The 17636-nt window shown below is 59.1% G+C and overlaps 2 protein-coding genes across 4 annotated transcripts in view; one reads left to right on the top strand and one right to left on the bottom strand.

The window, feature by feature from the left end:
* Nucleotides 1–33: 33 nt before the first annotated feature.
* MSTO1 (misato mitochondrial distribution and morphology regulator 1) lies at nt 34–4713 on the top strand. Of its 3 annotated transcripts, none has more exons than XM_032398258.1 (14): nt 34–793; nt 889–1024; nt 1467–1536; nt 1630–1705; nt 1971–2025; nt 2113–2251; nt 2424–2541; nt 2615–2749; nt 2859–3011; nt 3294–3425; nt 3499–3680; nt 3920–4024; nt 4106–4185; nt 4457–4713. In XM_032398258.1, exons 1-14 carry the CDS (start codon nt 710–712, stop codon nt 4693–4695), a joined length of 1704 nt encoding a protein of 567 aa, XP_032254149.1. In that variant the 5' UTR covers nt 34–709; the 3' UTR covers nt 4696–4713. The 3 variants fall into 3 exon arrangements, with proteins under 3 accessions (XP_032254149.1, XP_032254147.1, XP_032254148.1); XM_032398256.1 differs by having other exon boundaries at nt 35–793; nt 3917–4024; nt 4106–4218; nt 4481–4713; XM_032398257.1 differs by having other exon boundaries at nt 36–793; nt 4106–4218; nt 4481–4713.
* Nucleotides 4714–4889: 176 nt separating this feature from the next.
* LOC116628136 (GON-4-like protein) overlaps nt 4890–17636 on the bottom strand; it is a 64947-nt gene continuing 52200 nt past the window's right edge. Inside the window, 13 exon segments of the mRNA XM_032398255.1 lie at nt 4890–5231; nt 5566–5668; nt 5759–6389; nt 6810–7020; nt 7437–7550; nt 8627–8746; nt 8849–8992; nt 9507–9650; nt 10711–10908; nt 11782–11966; nt 12555–12810; nt 13431–15101; nt 15695–15811. Of these exon segments, the coding sequence (XP_032254146.1) occupies nt 5082–5231; nt 5566–5668; nt 5759–6389; nt 6810–7020; nt 7437–7550; nt 8627–8746; nt 8849–8992; nt 9507–9650; nt 10711–10908; nt 11782–11966; nt 12555–12810; nt 13431–15101; nt 15695–15811 (4044 nt within the window). The 3' untranslated portion in view covers nt 4890–5081.

The raw sequence follows: 17636 nt of genomic DNA, 5'->3' as shown, positions 1-17636 counted from the left end.
GACCCCCGCGTCCGCCCCGGGCCCTCACCCCGCCGAGGCGAGCGCGGGCGCCGGGCACAGGAAGGCTCAGCGCAGCGCCCCCCGGCCGCACGCTGGAGCGACCCCGGTCCCCGAGTCAGCGGAGCCCTCGTCCGCGGAGTCCCCGCACAGCGAGGCCACGGAAGGGGCTGCAAGTACACGCAGGGGTGGGGAAAGAGTCTCTCCGACAACGTCGACAAAGGACCGCGTAGGGCGCCTCATTCCCGTAAGGTGACACGGAGCCAGGCGAGTCCTCACGGTCGGAAGCCAGGAGGGCTGGGACCGGCGCGGGAAGAGGGGCGCCTAGTCTCCGGGCCAGGGGTGTGTCTCCTGAGGCGCCGTCGGCCAAGCAGCAGCAGCCCCTGAGGAGAGACCGCGGCCGCGACGGGAACCGCCCGCGCAGAGCCACCCGCGTGAACCGACCGCCAGGCCAGGCGAGGCCCCCCTGCACGCCCCGCTACTTCCGGTCGCGCCGGACCCCGCCCCCCAGCGAGCGCGTCCCACGCAGGCGGTGCCGGGGTGTGGGCGGGGCCTCCGACGCCTGACGAATCGCTTATCTGATGGGAAAGGATGTGTCGGCGCACCAATAGAGCACGGGGAACGAGGTCCCGCCCACAAGGCTACGAACCAATCGGCTCCGAGCGGAGGAGTTGGCCGGTCGCGGCTGCGCGACCCAGCGGAGTCGAGCGGCATGGCGGGCGGGACACGGGAGGTGCTCACGCTGCAGTTAGGCCACTTCGCGGGTTTCGTGGGAGCGCACTGGTGGAACCAGCAGGTGAGGCCTCCGGCCGGCTGCCCCCGAGGGGCCGCTGCTACCGGCCCGACCCTGCGGTCCCCGCTGAGGCCGGGCCTTCCTCTGTGTCACCCCAGGATGCTGCGCTGTGCGCCCCGACCGATGCCAGGGAGCCGCCGGGGGAGCTGTGTCCCGACGTCCTGTACCGGGCCGGCCGGACGGCGCACGGCCAGGAGACCTACACGCCCAGGCTCATCCTCATGGATCTGAAGGGTGAGGCGGTGGCCGGGGTCAGCCAGCGCCCAGGCGCCCCCGGGCGTGCGGTGCTCGCGTCCGCCCCAGGCTGCAGCACCAGCGAGAGCAGCCGCGGGCACCGCTGGCCACGGGAGGGCACCGCCGGCCACGGGAGGGCACCGCCTTATTCCGTTCACGACCCGACTCTGGAACGGGCTCCGCGTTCCTGGGGACGGCGAGGTGGTGAATCGTGGCCCCCTCGAAGGGCCCCACAGCTCATGGCTGAGCTGGGAGTGGAAGGATGGTGCCCAGATTGTCCTAGACAAGGGCTTGTTCCAACTCCTGTATATTCAGGAAAGCTTGGAAGAGCCAAGGGCTGGAGGGAGGGTGGCAGCAGGTCGTCGGGAGACCCCAAGAAGATTAGCTGAAGGCGGGGAGGGGCTAGGCTTTGACCTGACAGCAGCTGTTCTCTTTTGTACAGGTAGTCTGAGCTCCCTAAAACAAGAAGGTGGCCTCTACGGAGACAGACAGCTAGATGCAGCGATAGCATGGTACCTGTGGTCCTCCGAGGAGGGGGGATGTGCACAGGAAGCCTGAGAATCACTGAAACCGTCCCTGTCATCAACCAATCGGTCTTCTTTCAGGCAGGGAAAGCTCACCACGCACAAGGAGGAACTCTATCCCCAAAATCCTTATCTCCAGGACCTTCTGAGTGCAGAGGTGAGGGCCTCTGCTCTAAGCTTTTAAACCCAGCGCTATAACTAGATTGCCCCCATTGGGGCACAGGAAAAAAAAAAAAAAAGGATTTTGATCATTTTAAAGAGCTTGGAATGGCATTTTAGGAAAAAGCACTTTTTCTTAAAGAAATGTGACTACATGAATGAAAGGAAGCTGTAGGGTGTGGCCAGCAAAATCAGGGAGAATAAATTAACTTTTCCTTCTGGACTGGCTGGAGCTAAATGCAGATGTTTCTCATCTCTCCCAGGGAGTGCTGAGTAGTGATGGTATCTGGAGGGTCAAACCCATCCCCAATGGCAAAGGTGAGACTTCCACCAGGTACTACGGGATGGGGAACCGGGCAGAACTGGAACACGAAGAAATGTGCCTTTCCTTTGCTTTTCCTTCAGGTCCCCCACCACTCCCTGCTGCTACAGCCCCCAAACCACTTATCCCCACAGAGAGCAGCATCAGAGTCTGGTCAGACTTCCTGCGCGTCCATCTCCATCCCCGGAGCATCTGTATGATTCAGAAGTACAACCATGATGGGTATGGGGGCCGCAGAGGCTGTGAAGCAAGGACCTGGGTCCCCACTGATGTTGAATAAGGCTCTGGAGGCCATCTTCCCTGCCCTCCCTGAACACAGGATCTTGGGGCGGCGGGTAGGGGAGGGATGAATGGCGGGGTTCCTGCAAGTCAGGACTGTGTTCATGCATGGCAGGGAAGCAGGCCGCCTGGAGGCTTTTGGCCAAGGCGAGAGTGTCCTGAAGGAGCCCAGGTACCTGGAAGAGCTGGAGGATAGACTGCATTTCTACATGGAGGAATGTGACTACCTGCAGGTAGCCGGAGGGCATGGGGGGCACGGGCAGAAGCCTTGTCTCGTCCCGTCTGTCATTATTCGCCTCCTTCCAGGGTTTCCAGATCCTGTGTGACCTGCACAACGGCTTCTCTGGCGTCGGCGCGAAGGCCACAGAGTTGCTACGGGACGAGTATTCAGGGCGGGGCATAATGACCTGGGGCCTGCTCCCTGGTCCCTACAGTCTCGGGGTGAGCAGAACCTGGGGAAAAGGCAGTCCCAGGGGCAGGGAGGGAAAAATGAGGGGATGACAGCCCAGGGAGAAAGCTGCTTAAAACCAATTACCCTTTTTTTCCCCAGGAGCCCCAGAAAAACATCTATCGTCTGCTGAACACAGCTTTTGGCTTGGTGCACATGTCTGCTCACAGCTCTCTGGTCTGCCCCTTGTCCTTGGGCGGGAGCCTGGGACTGCGACCTGAGCCTCCGGTCACCTTCCCTCACCTACATTATAACGTAAGGCTCAAGCTCTTGTTCACATGGCAGGTAGAGCAGCGCCCTCCCACCACCACCCTGACCTGCCATCGCACCTTTGCTACCAGCCCTCTTCGCGAAGCCTCAGCTTGAACTCAGCCACGATACAGCACACTGTCCTCTGCTTGTCCAGCCTTGGGCCAAGCACAACCCTGCTTTGTCCCAAAGCACCCGGACCTCTCTGCCATTAGGAATCTTTCTGCCTTCACGCTCTGCTCTCCAGACCTGAAACGCTAAGCGCCCTTGTTGATATCCTCTTTACAGGCCACTCTGCCCTTCCACTGCGCTGCCATCCTGGCGACAGCCCTGGACACAGTCACTGTTCCTTACCGCCTGCGTTCCTCACCGGTTTCCATGGTTCATCTGGCTGATATGCTGAACTCCTCTGGGAAGAAGGTGTGGAGCTTTGTGAAGGGTCGGGTCAGCGCTGAGAAAACGCTCAGTTACTTGATCTCCCCCTTACCTTTAGGTGGTGACGGCAGCAGCAACCATCCCTTTCCCCTTGGTCCCAGGCCAGTCCCTTCCTGATGCCCTGGTGCAGCCTGGAGGAGCCACGGCGTGGACCCCACTGTCTGCCTGTGGGGATCCTTCTGGAACATGCTTTGCCCAGTCAGTGGTGCTGAGAGGTCTAGACAAAGCATGCCACACCAGGTGAGGACGGGTGGTTCTTAGGAGCCCTTGTCAGACTTCTGACTCACATCCTTTTCTCCGTAACAATTCTGGACATCCGCAGAGCACTGCCTCTTCCTCCCTTTGCCCCACGTTAAGAGAGAGAGAGAGAGAGAGACCCTCTGCACCCCGCTTCAGCTGATGGCCTGAGAACCCAAGACTTCCCAGCTCCATATCCACACTGCCGCAGACTAAAGGTGGTTTTGGCTTTGTTCCAGCAGCCGGCTCGCCCCAGGGACACGTCTGCCGTCACCGCTCCATGCGTGCAGCACTGGGGAAGACGTCTTGGCCCAGTATCTGCAGCAGCAGCAGCCTGGAGTCAGGAGGTCAGTGGGAGGCCGGCTCTCCCCGCCCACACCCGACTTTGCTCACCTTCTTCTCGCTCAGCTGTTGCTCTCACCCCCCAGCTCCGCCCACCTACTGCTGGCGCCCTGCAAGGTGGTTCCTCCGTACCCCTGCCTCTTCTCCCCAAGCCTCGGCCGGCACGGTTTGCTTCTGGATGGCCCGCCATTGGGGGCAGGTACGTGGGTGGCGAAGGGACATGAGAGCTCGCACTGTATGTGTGACCAGAGGGAGGCACGGAAGTCCACAGGTAAACGTCCCTTTATTCACTGAGGCCACTGCAGCCACTGAGGGGAGTGGCCTCCTCTGGGGAACTGGTCCACCAAGGGGGCAGCGCTCAGGATTCACAGGGTTCACGCCCCTGCCAGGTCTGCCGCAGGCCCAGACTTCCCTGTCGGCAACAGAGCCCAGGGCAGGCTCCCCTTTCTGTCCCCCCACAGCCGTGGAGAGCATCCCAGTGCTTGGGGCCCTCTGCTCCTCTTCCACCTCGGGCCGGGCCCTGGGAGACTTGGCTAGAGAGCTCGGCAAACTGGACGTGCGGCGCTGGGCCAGCTTCATGGACGCCGGGGTGGAGCAGGGGGACGTGGAGGAGGCGCTGCAGGAGCTGGGCAGTCTGGCCCAGTGCTACCAGGGTGGCGACGGCCTTGCGGACTAAGGTGTTCTGAGCAAAGGAAAGCGCTGCTTTACAATAAACACCGTGGGTGCAGGACTCCGTGTTCTGGGACTGGCTGCACCAGCACGGGGACGTGCTGCATGTAGAAACGCCGTGATCAGGTCTCCACAATAAATACGTGCCGTGGGACCAAGGGGAAAAAAGGAGCTGAGCCCCTCTCCCCCCCAGGGCCGAGCACACGTAGCTTCCGAAGGCCTTGAGCGACGCCTACGCGGGCACGGCTGTCCAGCCCCCGGTCTGCCTCTGTCCTTGTCCTCAGCCCCTGCGGCTCTGTGTCCCGGGCTTGGGGGCAGCCCGGCACAGTACGAGCGCCCTCCCTCGGGGGCCGGCGGGGGCAGGAGGTGCAGACGACAGGCATGCGTGCCCAGTCACCCGTCCGTCTCCTCCTCAGACAGAAGGTCCCCGCGGTCTGACAGCTGGTCTGTGTTGCTCGTGCTGGTGGCGTCCTCCTCCTCCTCGGAGCTGGCCTCACAGGCCGTGTGGAAGAGCTGCACGAGCTCTCGGAAACGGTGGGAAACCTAGGGCGAGAAGGTGCAGTTCCCACACACACGAAGCACGACACGCTGACGGGAACAATCTCGTCTGCTCCACACAGCAAGGTGTTGAGGGTCGCGCCCTCCACAGATAAGGGAACTCAAGAGGCTTCAGGTTTGGCCCTAAAAACAAACTAGAACGGAATCTCTGGGATTCTACCTCAAAATCCAGTGCCCTTTCTCTTCTAGAACCACTGCCGTGTGCCCTGTGAGTCAAGCCCCTCCTCTGGGCCCTTGGGGCTTGTCTCTCGATTGGCCACCCCGTCCCTTCCTCGGTTTCCCTGGGGCTTGACACTCTAGCAGGGCTGAAGCCACTGACCTCGGCGGGGGTCTTATTTCCCAGCTGCTGGGAGATGCTGCTGAACGTCTGTGGCTGTGCTCCTCGCTCCTGGCACATGGTGAGAATCACGCGGTCAGCTTCCCTGGAAACCACGTACCACAATTAGTCCCAGATGAGGAACGTGGCTGTGTTCCACGAATTTCACACACACACGTCCTCCACCCCTACCTACCTTGTCCACAGGACCACCTTCTCCCCCGTGGAGCTGACCTTGCTGTTGTTGGCACAGACTGTCGCTTCTGTGGCCTTCGGGGGCGGCTCTCCCGCTGGACCCTTGCCCTGGCTCCCACTGTCCTTAGCTACACCTGCCCTAGGGGCTTTGGAAGAAGTCTCTGAGGTGTCAATTCCTGATGAAGGAGATTCACGGACAGGGGACATTCTGTTTCCTGTCTTCACCGCAGCTCTGCCTGCCAGCAACCAGCTCTCTGGAGTGTCTGATCTCTCAGACACCTGTCTTCTCCCCACGTCTCTGGTCCTTGAGGAAACGGGACTCAGGAAGGAAGCAGGGGGCTCAACAGTTCCAGGCCATTTCTCTGTTTCCGAAGCCTCCCAGGCAGGCATGGAAGCCTCTGGCTCACCCACTGCCTTCTGGTCCTCCCTCTCCTTCCGAAGTCTGGGGGGTGCCTGAGGGCAGGAGAGGACCTCCTGCCCAGCCTGGCTTCTCCTCCCAGTGCAGAGCATGGCCCCAGTACTGGAGGGAAGGCGAGGGGTCTCCGGCGAGCAGGGCCGTGGGTCATCCAGGACGAGCTGGTCTGTAAGAGTCACTTCCTGAGGGGAGAGCGGAGTGCTCCCCACTGCCAATCCTGCTTAAGAGAAAAGTAAAGATCTGAGGGTACAGACAGGGTCAAGATGCACCTAGAACCCCGAGTTACCGCAGGGCCATGCAGGTTGGTTACTGTTGACAGAGCGCCAACCTCAAAGACTGAGGCGAAGGTGGGGCCTGAAGTCGCTTATACGGTGATATGGGTCTCTGCCACGGCCCAGAGTGACTGAGTCTTCGGGGTGCAGATCACAGGGGTCAGGAGGGCAGGGGGAGAGAGTGCGCATCATGCGGGTGGTAGCACTCCCAATTCTGCCAGGGGGCAGAGGCCACAGCAAAGCTAAAGCCAGACAGAGGATCTCCTATTACTTGAGTAATCTAATGGGCAGCGCGTTGGCTCGAAGACGTTCTTGCTTGAAGCACGTTAGAATGAGGTGGGGACAGGGACAGAGGCGGGGCTCACCGGGAAGAGGCGTCCCTCCGCTTCCAACACTCCTGCCAGGCTGGTCCTGGGCTGCCTCCGTGCTCTCTCGCTCCTCGGGGGCTTCCTCCTCCTGCAGGTCCTTGCCCTGCCCGGCTTCCTTAGCACCGGGCCCAGGGCTGGCCTCCCGGTGGGGACTGCTGCCCGCCAACTCCTGGGGCTCCTTGCTCTTGTAGGACTTGCTGTCACAGACCTGCAGGGAACAGCCTTCTTGGTCAAGCGTGTCCTCACACGGCCTTTGTTTTAGGGGCCTGAGCACGGGAAGCAGCCCGGCCACGATGTTCAGCAGGTCAACTGACAGTTTTAAAGTCCGCTTCTCCCACTCCTCGAACCAAGGACTCTAATTTTGCTGCCAACCAACCCTCCCCTAGATAACTGGCATTACTTTTAAGGTCTGTGTATTTCATAAGAAAGAAAAGAAAAATCTGAAATATTTGAAGTGGTTCATTTTGTTCCAATTTCAAAAGCCTTCCTTACCCACAGGATTATCTTCAAAAAGCAAAATCCATCACATACTTGTCCAGGATTCTGTTTGTCCGGCGCACGCACACTCACTGCGTGACAGGGATAGCAGCTGGCCCCCCGTGCCAGCCCCCCGCCCCCGCTCACCCTGCTGCCACAGCGGCCGCAGCTCCTTCTCTTGCTCTTCTTCAGCCTGGAGTCAGGGCCTCCTTCGTGGCAGCAGCAGGCACAGTCCTTGGCTCCGTCCAGCCACTCAGCCTCCTAGGAGACACTGGGCTTGGATAGCGGCCGCCTAGCGTGCGCGGCGCCTAGGGAGCACACGGGCTGCAGGCCCCCCGAGCAAGCCGCCCCGACCAGCACCCAGCATGCTTGGTGGCACTGCAGCTCTTCCCATGGCCCAGGGAGACAACCACGGCCGCCGGAGTTCCCTGCCACGGTCCTGCAGCGACCCGGAGGACTGACCTAGCCCAGCCGCCCGGATGTTTCAATACTGAAGTCACATACAGTCGGAGGCAAAGTCCTGGGATGACCCACCACCTTGGCTCCCGCGTCCCTGTGCCTGGGGCTCTGCCCCCTCCGCCGACCCCTTTGGGGCGGGGGGCTTGCTTTGTGCACGGGGAGGCCCTCAGGGACACTCTCTGTTCCGGGACCCCAGGTGCCAGGACCGTTACTACCACCATGAACGACGAAGAGGCTGACACAGATTCAGTAAGTTGCCCTAGGTCATCCCGCTGCTAAGCAGCAGTTTTGCCGAAGGAAGAAGAAAAGAGGAAAACGGACTCCTCCTGGGCGAGCAGCGCAGGGCACTGAGTCTGAGCAGACTCCAGACCGCCGGGGTCCGCACCCCAGCACTGCCACGTAGGAGACACGAGGCCCCAGCACCGGCCTCGCGCTGCACGTCCCTTTCCTCTTCGGTCAAATGCAAACAAGAGCCATCTGTTCGTGGCCCTGCCATGCAAGGAAGTGAGGGAACGACCCGGGTACACCACCTCCGAGAGGTACACACCTGTTCTCACACAGCTGATTATTGGCTGTTACCGATACTGCTAAGTGGGGACGCTCGGTTCTACCTCTTCACGCAAACAGAAAGGAAGGAATCAAGACCCAAGGGCAAGAGAAAGCACTCCAAGCCAGAGAGCCGAGGGGGAAACATCGTTGTAATGGGGCAGCCGTGGGGGAGCCTCCTCGGCAGCTCCCCCCTGCCCCCCGGTGGGCTCTGCAGCCTGACGCGACTGCCTGGGGCCCCAGAGGCCGCGCACCGCACCAGCCAGAGAAACACGCAGAAAACTCAAGGCCTGGTTTATGGCAAGCGGGTGACGCCCTACAACCTGGGGTACCTTGTCATGATTTTGGACCCCAATCTCTTTTCTTCTTTTGCTCTTGGAGGCCGTGGGTATCTTGGGGGGCTCCTCTTCCTCCTCCACATCGGGCAGTGCCACTTCTTCAAAGCCGTCAAACTGGGGAGGAGCAGGGGCCCCTCAGCGCAGACCCTGGGCAGGCACCCCTCCGACGCGTGGCCTTCCCCCTTCCCAAGCCCACTGCAGCCTCGGGGCCGGTACCTCATACTCCTTCTCCTCGGTCCAGTTGATCTCTTCAAAGTCCCCCATCCGGCTGGCTGCTGGGCGCAGGTGATCAAAGAAGACTGAGAACTCGTCCTGCAGGTGGTCATGGCCCTTCAGAAGCTGCCACATCTGTGTCTTGAGCTGGGGAGAGTGGTCGGGGGAAGGATGAAGTGTCCAGGGCCTCTCCAGGCTGCCGTCCCAAACCAGTCCCATTCACCCCCAAGGTCTACCCTCCTAGTCTACTGAGGGACAGCCGGAAGCCTCTCCTGGACCGCTAAGACTTCTTCAGCGTCCCCTCCCTGCTCGCGTGCCTATACTGGAGGGGAATTAATAATGTGTTTGATCCCTGATGACCACACTCTGCACCCTGGCCTCCTGATCTCCAGCCCTGGCAGCAACCCGAGCACAGCGAGGAGACGAGTCCCCCCCCAGGCCCCATCACCTCCTTCCCTGAGCTTCCCTTCCAGGCACTGATGGCAACCCTGAGCCTTTGAGTTCAGTCAGGCTCTGGTTTCAGGGGACAAGCACCCCCTGTTCCAGGGGTTTATGCTTCAGGAAAGCCGGAAAAAGTCCTCGCCTTCTTCATCCCCTCCGGAAGTCCAAGGTACCCCAGAAGCAAGAGAACGGGCACGGGTGCCAGGACAGGAAAGAGCACCTCCGTGATCTCCTGAGGCAGGCAGTCCGCACAGCTCTGCAGCACCTTGATGATCTTCTGGTGGTGCGAGGGGTTCTCTGCAAAGCAAATCTCCAGCTGCCGAAGAAACTTGCGGCTCTTGTCAAACGCCTGCTGTTCCTCAAACTACCCCAGTGGAAAGAAAGCAAGAGTGTCACGTGCACGGCGAGCGCGGACCGGAGGGCGCTACGCCCACGGAACAAGAGCGTTGGGCTGGGAAGCGGGGGCGACAGGGAGCCCGTTTACAGCCGCCAGACGGTGCCTAAGACCCTGGCATCTATGCACCTTGGGCTGCAAAGGCGACCAACCCAAGACTCCTAGGACGGGACGGCAAGCGTCCGGAGACGTGCGAATGTCAAGCTGGTGGCTGTCTCACAGGCTGTGACATCAGACGCCGCAGCTCGTCACCGTCCACAGAGCGCCCGCACCCATGCTGCTCCTCACACGGGGAGAAAGCACGTGTGGGTGTGCGACCCACCCCGGGACCACGGGACTGCCTCAAGCCGACCAGAAGAACGCACTCCACCCTTCCTTCCCGTGTCTCCCTCTCCTGAGCTCCTGAGACGTCCCTCGCGTGGAGACCCTTACTGGCCAACGTTTCGAATGTCACCTGCTGCAGCGGCCATCCCCGAGCACCGTGTACGAAATAGAACTGCAAGGCCCCGCCCCCGCCCATGCCCCCTGTGGCTCTCTAGCCCCCATTATATACGTTTTACTGTTCACATGTACTGTGTGATCCTTATGTACATTCACTATATATATTTTACTGTTTATCACCTGACTTTCCCCAAGAGAACTCCATGAGAACAAGGACATCGTTCTTTTGTAATTACTATATTCCTAGGACCGGGAACCCTGCCTGACGATGCACTGGACACACATAGTAAGTATCTGCTGGAACGGACACCTGTTTTACAACAGGGAGGAGCAAAGGGTGCGTGATTCATCCACGGTCTTCACTGGCGACCGAGGGTACAACCCCTCATTGCACGTACAAAGAAAACGGGAGAAGAGGGGTTGGGAAGACCACCCCTTGAAACAAGGGGGCGCTGATCACCCTGGGCCAAGGCAGGGCCGTCTGACCGGGAGTCGCCAAGAGACGAGGATGGTGTTAACCAGTTCTACTCAGGTCCCCTGTCCCCAGACCCAGCAGCCCCCCAGGTGTGGCGTTCACGCGTCCACTCACTAATCCGCAGGCCAGAGCCTGCTCGGGCAGCAGGAAGGCAGCGAAATCCTTCAGCAGCTGAGGCCAGTCCTGGAGCAGAACCTGCAGGCTTCTGTAGAGATCCACAGCTGTCTGCCTCTGAGTGCTGGACTCGAACTCATAGATGACCTGCAGGAAGTCCTCATACTTGCCAGGGATATGCTGCAGCGCCTCTCGTACCTACGCGGGAAGACGTTCCGCCGTCAGGAGAGGAAAGAGCCGTACGGATCGAGGAGGAGGAGTCCCCACACCGAGCCCCAGAACCACCCTGCGGAGGCTACACCTCCCACAGCTCCTGAGATCTGCTCACGGAAGACACGGAGCAGTGAGTCGGGCACCACCGCCCCTCCCCTGCTGGCCGGCCTCTGACACGCCTTCATTCTCCAGGGGCCACAGCCCTCCCTACCAAACCAAGTGAGCGTGTCTCCAGCCCACGGCCCTAGCCTCTCCCTCCTGATCTCAGCCCCGCACTGAGACAGACAAAGAGCGCTCTGCACACGCAGTTCCGCGTGGTACCGCGGGCCGACAGCGCGTACATCAGGAACGCCGGTCAACTGTCGGCAGACCAGAAGGCGTGACCGTCACTGCTGGCAGGCCGAACCGCCGGGGGGATAAAGGAACCAGACGGCTGCATGCCAAGGGCAGTGCCAGGCACAGTGGGGTCAGCTCTTCGAAGACCAGGGCACTTCCCGGAGTCCACTCTCTGGCCAGTGCACCAACGGTCTTTCTTCTCCTGCCGAGGGCTCGGGAAAGGCCCGCTTTAGCCAACCCAGTGAAGTCACCCCTCTCCCTGATGATGGCGGCACCACCTTTCCCCGCTTTCTGAACAACGGAGGGGTGATGCTCAGGGATTCACAACAAGCCGTGGACGAGGAAGCCTGGGTCCTGTCTCTCTCTCTCAGATCTGAGGGCAATTCCAGGAGAGAGCAAAGGCAGAGGCACACGAGGTGGCCGTGCGGCCTGAAAATCAGACTGTTTTCAACACCGGTCCCTGGAAGGAGAAGTGGCCGCGTTTGGGGGGACGGGCAGTAGCGGGAAGCAGTCCCTGCCTACCCTGGTCAGGTAAGCCTGAGCAAAGGCCAAATCCTTCTGCTCCCTGAGGGGGTCCCGCTCGAGAATGTCCTCGTCATACAGCAGCAGCAGCTTGGACGTGTCCTTGCTGGCCCGGGCCCGGCTTCCCCGCTTGCTGCGAGCTCGCTGACTGCCCCGGCCCTTCCCAGCAGCTCGGCCGCTCTCTCCTGGGAAAACACACGAGAAAGACGGTTGTCGGGCCCCACAACCCCACTCCTCCCTTCGGCCACACGCACCCACCCCACCCAAATCCCGCTGGCTGTCCGGGACGGCCTCGGGAGAAGCTGGCGGGAACGTGGCAGGAAGGCACGATGGTGTGGCAGGCCAGCCCCCGCAGCGATGGCAGTCCCACCCCCGGGATGAGAGAAGGCCCTCGGCTGCGACACGCAGCCAGCGGGAGTCCTGAGCGGGGGCACGGGCTCACGCCGGGCTCTCACGCACTGGGTCTTGGGGAGGAACCACAAATAAACGTCGCTCTTAGCCGCGCACGTGACAGACGGATTGAGAACCGGCATAAAAGCTTGCATGAACCTAACGCAGACCTAGCGGCCGGTAGGAGTCACATCTGAAATGTCTGAGCACGCTTCTCCGCAAAGGCTCTAGGCAAACATGTCTGGGGGAGGGCAGCGTGCGGGCGGGCGGCCCAGAGGACGTCCGCTACGATCTCACACCTGGTTTTCGGACCGGCCGTTCGGCACAGCGCTTAGAGAGGAGGCCGGCTGAGACCCGCCCCGCACACCAGGCTCACCACTCACCTGGCGGGGCGCTGCCAGCCTCCGCTTCCGGAGCAGTCCTGGGCGACGCGGAGGTGGCTGGCGGCTTCTCAGCAGGGTCTCCAACGGCTTCGTCTGTCATTTCGTCCTCCTTCTGCAGGCTCTCCATTCCTTCTGCCTCTTCTTCCTCCTCTTCTTCAGGCTCAGAGTTCTCTTCCTGGGAGTTCTCCTCCTCGGACTCGCCCTCCTGGCCCGCACGCCTCTCAGAGGCCAGCCAGGTCAGTTTCTCCATTGTTTCCTGCAAAGCCCCCGAGAGCGTCCGCAGGGCTGGCGCCGGCTCCCCACAGGCCACCGGCGCAGGGAGAGCTGGGCTGCCAGCCCAGCAGCAGGTGGGGGAAGAGGCGTTTTGAAAGGTCGCTTTCTACCGGGAAGACAGTTTTCCTTTGCTGGGATCCACACTTAACGATCTACGTGTTTAGGCATTTAAATTGCGCACAGGTGATTCAATCTAACATTTTAGTGACTGAGTCACACATAACAGCCAACTAAAAGTTCACCTTTTCCTCCCCTCTCGCCTCAACCCCCCGCCCCCAAAACTGTCCCACACGGTATTCAAAAGTCAAATAAAAATGACAGGAGGAGGGCGCCTGGGTGGATCGGTTGGTTGAGCGACTGCCTTCGGCTCAGGTCATGATCCTGGAGTCCTGGGATCGAGTCCCACATCGGGCTCCCAGCTCGGCGGGGAGTCTGCTTCTCCCTCTGACCCTCCCCCTTCTCATGCTGTCTCTCTCAATAAATAAAATCTTAAAAAAAAAAATGACAGGAGGACTAAGTGCAGCAAGCAAGCAGGTGGCCTGTCAACAAATCAAGCAAATTACTGAGGCCACAGAACACCTGAGAATATTCCTCAGCTCTCACCTGGAGCTCCGGGACCGAGAGCACAGACTCCTCAGAGGCTGAGGACATCTCATCCTCCTCATCTTGGGTCAGGTCGTCAAAGTCCTCTTCTTCCTCCTCCTCTGGCCCGTCCTTCTCGCCCCCAGCTTCCGGCCCAGCTGGGGTCCCCAGCGCCTGGCCGACGGCGCTGGCCAGGTCCTCAGACTTGCCTGGGGGGCTGCTGCGCACTTCAGGGTCGGCGCAGGAAGGAGCCATCTTGGGAGATCCTCTGCTCACATCTCCGGAGTCTCCCTCATCCCGAGGTTCCCGAGAAGCTGACGAGGTTCTAGCCGGCTCACTTCTGTCGTCGTCCTGCTGGAAGGCTGGCTGTCTCCTTAGCTCACTAGGACCACTCGGCTCCTCAGCTGGGAAGCCAGCATCCAATCCCACAGGACGTTCCTCTCTGCTGTCCTCACAGGTGTCCTGCCCTGGGGACCCACTGGAGTTATCCTCCCCGGGGTCCTGAGGTTCCATCTTGACCGTTTCCTGCAAGTCCCCTGGAGGCAGGGTATCCAGAGCCTGCCTCCCATCCTCGGCCTTCACCAGAGTCCAGCCACAGGCCCTGTGCTCTGGCTGCTCTTCCTGGCACACGTGATCTGCTGCTGGGGGCCCTGGGCTGTGCTCCTCTTTGGGGAAGACAGGAGCACAGAGAGGAGATAGTTCCTGGGGTTCTAATTTGGGTTCTAGGCCTTGAAAGGCATTTTTCCCTTCAACCAAAGGACAACCAATGTCCACATTCACTTGGGCCTTATCTTCAGGGGTGGAGGAAACAGGAAGACTCACAGAGTTGCTGGAAACAATCAGGGGTGGGATAGAGGAGGCCACAAGGGGCTGGTTCAGTGGGCAGGGGAAGGAAGTGGGGTTAACCAAGAGGGTGGTGATGGGGATGGTCTGAGGAGCCTGGGCCACGGCTGCGCTGACGGGCTGGATCACGTTGCAGCCGCTGCCAAGGCTGACGACCTTCACCGTGGCGGCGGGCACAGTGAAGATCACGGGGACCGGGTGGAGGAGGGAGGCTGGCTCCAGACACAGAGAGGCCTTGGCCCCCTTTCTCTTGGAAGCTCTTGGCTTTGCACACGGCTTTCGGAACTTAGAAGGGGCAAGTGAGGGCAGCATTACCTTGGGCACAGGGGCAGAGGAGAGCAGGGTCTGGGGCTCAGACAGAGGGAAGCTGGTCCTGGCCTCAGGGGGCGTGGGAGGCAGTGCTGCCGGAGACTCCAAACTCTCCCCCGCCGTGACCCCCAGTGGAGGGACATGGGGCACCGTCTGTAAGACAGTGGCTGGCTGGATCACGTGAGGAATCCGGACCACCATTTTGCTCGGAGGGGCTTCGGACAGAGTTGACCTAGCTGGTGTTTTCCCAGAGGTGGAGCTGGGCTGGAGAGAGGGGCTCGGTCTGATTAGCAGGGGCTTCAGGACTGATGGCCGCTTCTGTCTCCAGGCCTTCCTGGAAAAACAGCTGGCCACTGGCTTCAGTTTCAGGACTACCCCCTTGGGCAACAGCAGTGGGTACAGACTTTCACTCCCCAGTTCCGAGCTGCCTCTTCCCAGGCCTGGCTCTGAGCTGCCCTCAGTAGGTCCAGTCACACCTCCTCCCCCTCTGGCACCATCCGCTATGCGCCACAGTTCCTCCTGGATGGAAGGCAGACTGGCCTAGAGAACAAGAACACACTGATCCAGCACATGTCAGAACCTGGAGAAAAGGGCGCCTGGGTGGCTCAGTTGGTTAAGCAACTGCCTTCGGCTCGGGTCATGATCCTGGAGTCCCGGGATCGAGTCCCGCATCGGACTCCCTGCTCAGCGGGGAGTCTGCTTCTCCCTCTGATCCTCCCCCTCTCATGCTCTCTGTCTCCCATTCTCTCTCTCAGATAAATAAATAAAAAATCTTTAAAAAAAAAAAAAAGAACCTGGAGAAAAGAACGGGGCTTCCGAGATTTTAGGGGCCTTTCCAGGACAGTCTCAAAAAATCTCTTCAAGGAATTTTCTTGAAGGATATCCAATTTCTAAAGACTACACCCTAATTACATGCTCTAGAAACGCCGTATCATTTTACCCACTATTTTTCAGAGGTGGCAGAGTCACGTGGGGGAAAGGGGAAGCAGCAGGAGAAGAGGGGGGAAGAAGGAAGATCCGCTGAGCCCGTCCCTGAGCTATAGCTCCACCAGGAGTGTGAAGTCACCCCTGGCGTCTCTGCCAGGGCTTAGTGTCCTTCTGCCTCCGACACACTTCGAGGAGGAAAGTTGTACCTTTAACCAGAACGGAAGCCGGTGCTCTTCCCTCTCTACAGGTGGCTTCCACTGATGGGGCTGGATCTCTTCACAGCATTTCACCAAGACGGGCAACTGTTTGGTCTTCTTATAAAACTGAGAGTGAAGAAATGACACACGAGTTACATTCTCTCCAGAAACTCTGCCCTCTGTCAGGCTGGGGAGCAAAGTGTGCGGCAGTTTGAGACGCCGCCCCCCCCCCAATACACACATGACCATAACCAGCACATGCTACATGCTCTGCATTTCAAATTACACTAAGCTCTCAATCCTAATGACAATTCTGCAACACTCGCGATCATCAGACAGGGAGAAGTTTAGGTCACAGAGAAAAGGAAGCAGAAGATCGGAGCCTGTCCTTCAGATCTGCTCCTTCACGCAGCACCTTAACCCTCAGCCGCGACCCACGGAAGCTTCCTACTAAGGAAGTAATGGTGCAAAGGACATCAGAGGGGAAGGGAAAGAAGAGACTGAGGCAGTTTTAAGAGTAAATTAACAGAAATCAGGGGCGCCTGGGTGGTTCAGTCGTTAAGCGTCTGCCTTTGGCTCAGGTCATGATCCCAGGGTCCTGGGATCGAGCCCCACATCGGGCTCCCTGCTCGGCAGGAAGCCTGCTTCTCCCTCTCCCACTCCCCCCTGCCTGTGTTCCTGCTCTCGCTATCTCTCTGTCAAATAAATAAAATCTTTAAAAAAAAAAAACTTTTTATTTTAAATAATTAGATTCGTAAGAAGTTGCAAAAATAAGACAGAAAGGTCTTATGTAGCCTTCCCCCAGTTTCTCCCAAAGGTAAGACCTTATGTCGCACGGTGACATTGGTCACACACACAAACCAGGATGCGGCCTCCGGTCCCGTCCACGCAGCGTGAACACCAGGAATACGGCCAGTTTAAATCTACACACCTGTTTCTCAAGCACTCTTCCCCAGAATGCCATGAGGATGTGCTCCACTAAAAGAAGGAAGTAAAATCAAGAAAGATGTGGGTTTGGGGACCAGGAGGATGCACAGAGGAAAGAAGCAAAACCAACCCACGATGATGGGGGAAGGAAAATCCCAAGAAGCCATTCGTGTAGTGAGCGGAGAGAGCAACATGTTTAGAGGGAACACATAAGCGGAATTGGGGAGAGGCTTCCTCAGGAAGCTAAAAATGACCACAGATTCCTAGCACTAAAGTAAACTCCAGTGTTGAACAGGTAATACACACCTCCGAGACCAAGCCCCACCGGCTCCCCCAAATGCAATTACCAACTCCACAAAAACATGTCGGCAGGAAAGCAAAGCAATCACGCTACACCACACAGCTCAGCTGGGAGGGACACGTACCAAGCAATTATATGCTTACAATGTGAGCCCTGAATCTAACCAACACCGTGGTCTCGTGGGAGAACCGGGGGACAGAAGACACCTGTGATGATGGCAGGGCTGTGGCAGTGGGAGGCCCAAGTCTTTGTCACCCGTGTTGCACTTTACTAAATAAGGCTTCAATCCAAAGCATCAAGTGGTGGCAATGACAAGCAAGCCACCCAGATAGAGACGTAGACACACCACCCTCAAAAACCTCTATACACAATATATATACACAAGTATATACCCACACGGAAAAGGAAAGGAGGATACAGTGGAGTGTGGTCTACCCTTCAAGAAGGCTAGCGGGAAAGAGACAGAAAGCGGCTCGAGGGAAATGTGAAGTTGAGAAATTTTTTAAGAGTTGGAACAATTTTGGGGCGCCAGGGTGGTTTAGTCGGTTGATCATCTGCCTTCCGCTCAGGTCATGATCCTGGGGTCCTGGGATCGAACCCTGAGTCAGTCTCCCTGCTCAGCGGGGAGTCTGCTTTTCCCTCGCCCCGCCCCGCCCCGCCCCGCCCAGCTCATGCTCTCTCCCTCTCTCAAATAAATAATCTTAAAAAAAAAAAAAAAAAAAA

The sequence above is a fragment of the Phoca vitulina genome, unplaced genomic scaffold (genome assembly GCF_004348235.1).
Source record: "Phoca vitulina isolate PV1807 unplaced genomic scaffold, GSC_HSeal_1.0 scaffold115, whole genome shotgun sequence".
In the NCBI taxonomy this organism is placed as follows: domain Eukaryota; kingdom Metazoa; phylum Chordata; class Mammalia; order Carnivora; family Phocidae; genus Phoca; species Phoca vitulina.
This window is presented reverse-complemented; position numbering and strand designations above follow the sequence as displayed.

Excerpts from the sequence above, each read along its gene's own strand:
- MSTO1 (XM_032398256.1), top strand. The coding sequence starts at position 710 with ATGGCGGGCGGGACACGGGAGGTGCTCACGCTGCAGTTAGGCCACTTC. Across the intron at positions 3,012-3,293 it reads TCCCTCACCTACATTATAAC|GCCACTCTGCCCTTCCACTG; the intron begins GTAAGGCTCAAG and ends TCCTCTTTACAG. Across the intron at positions 3,426-3,498 it reads TGAACTCCTCTGGGAAGAAG|GTGGTGACGGCAGCAGCAAC; the intron begins GTGTGGAGCTTT and ends CCTTACCTTTAG.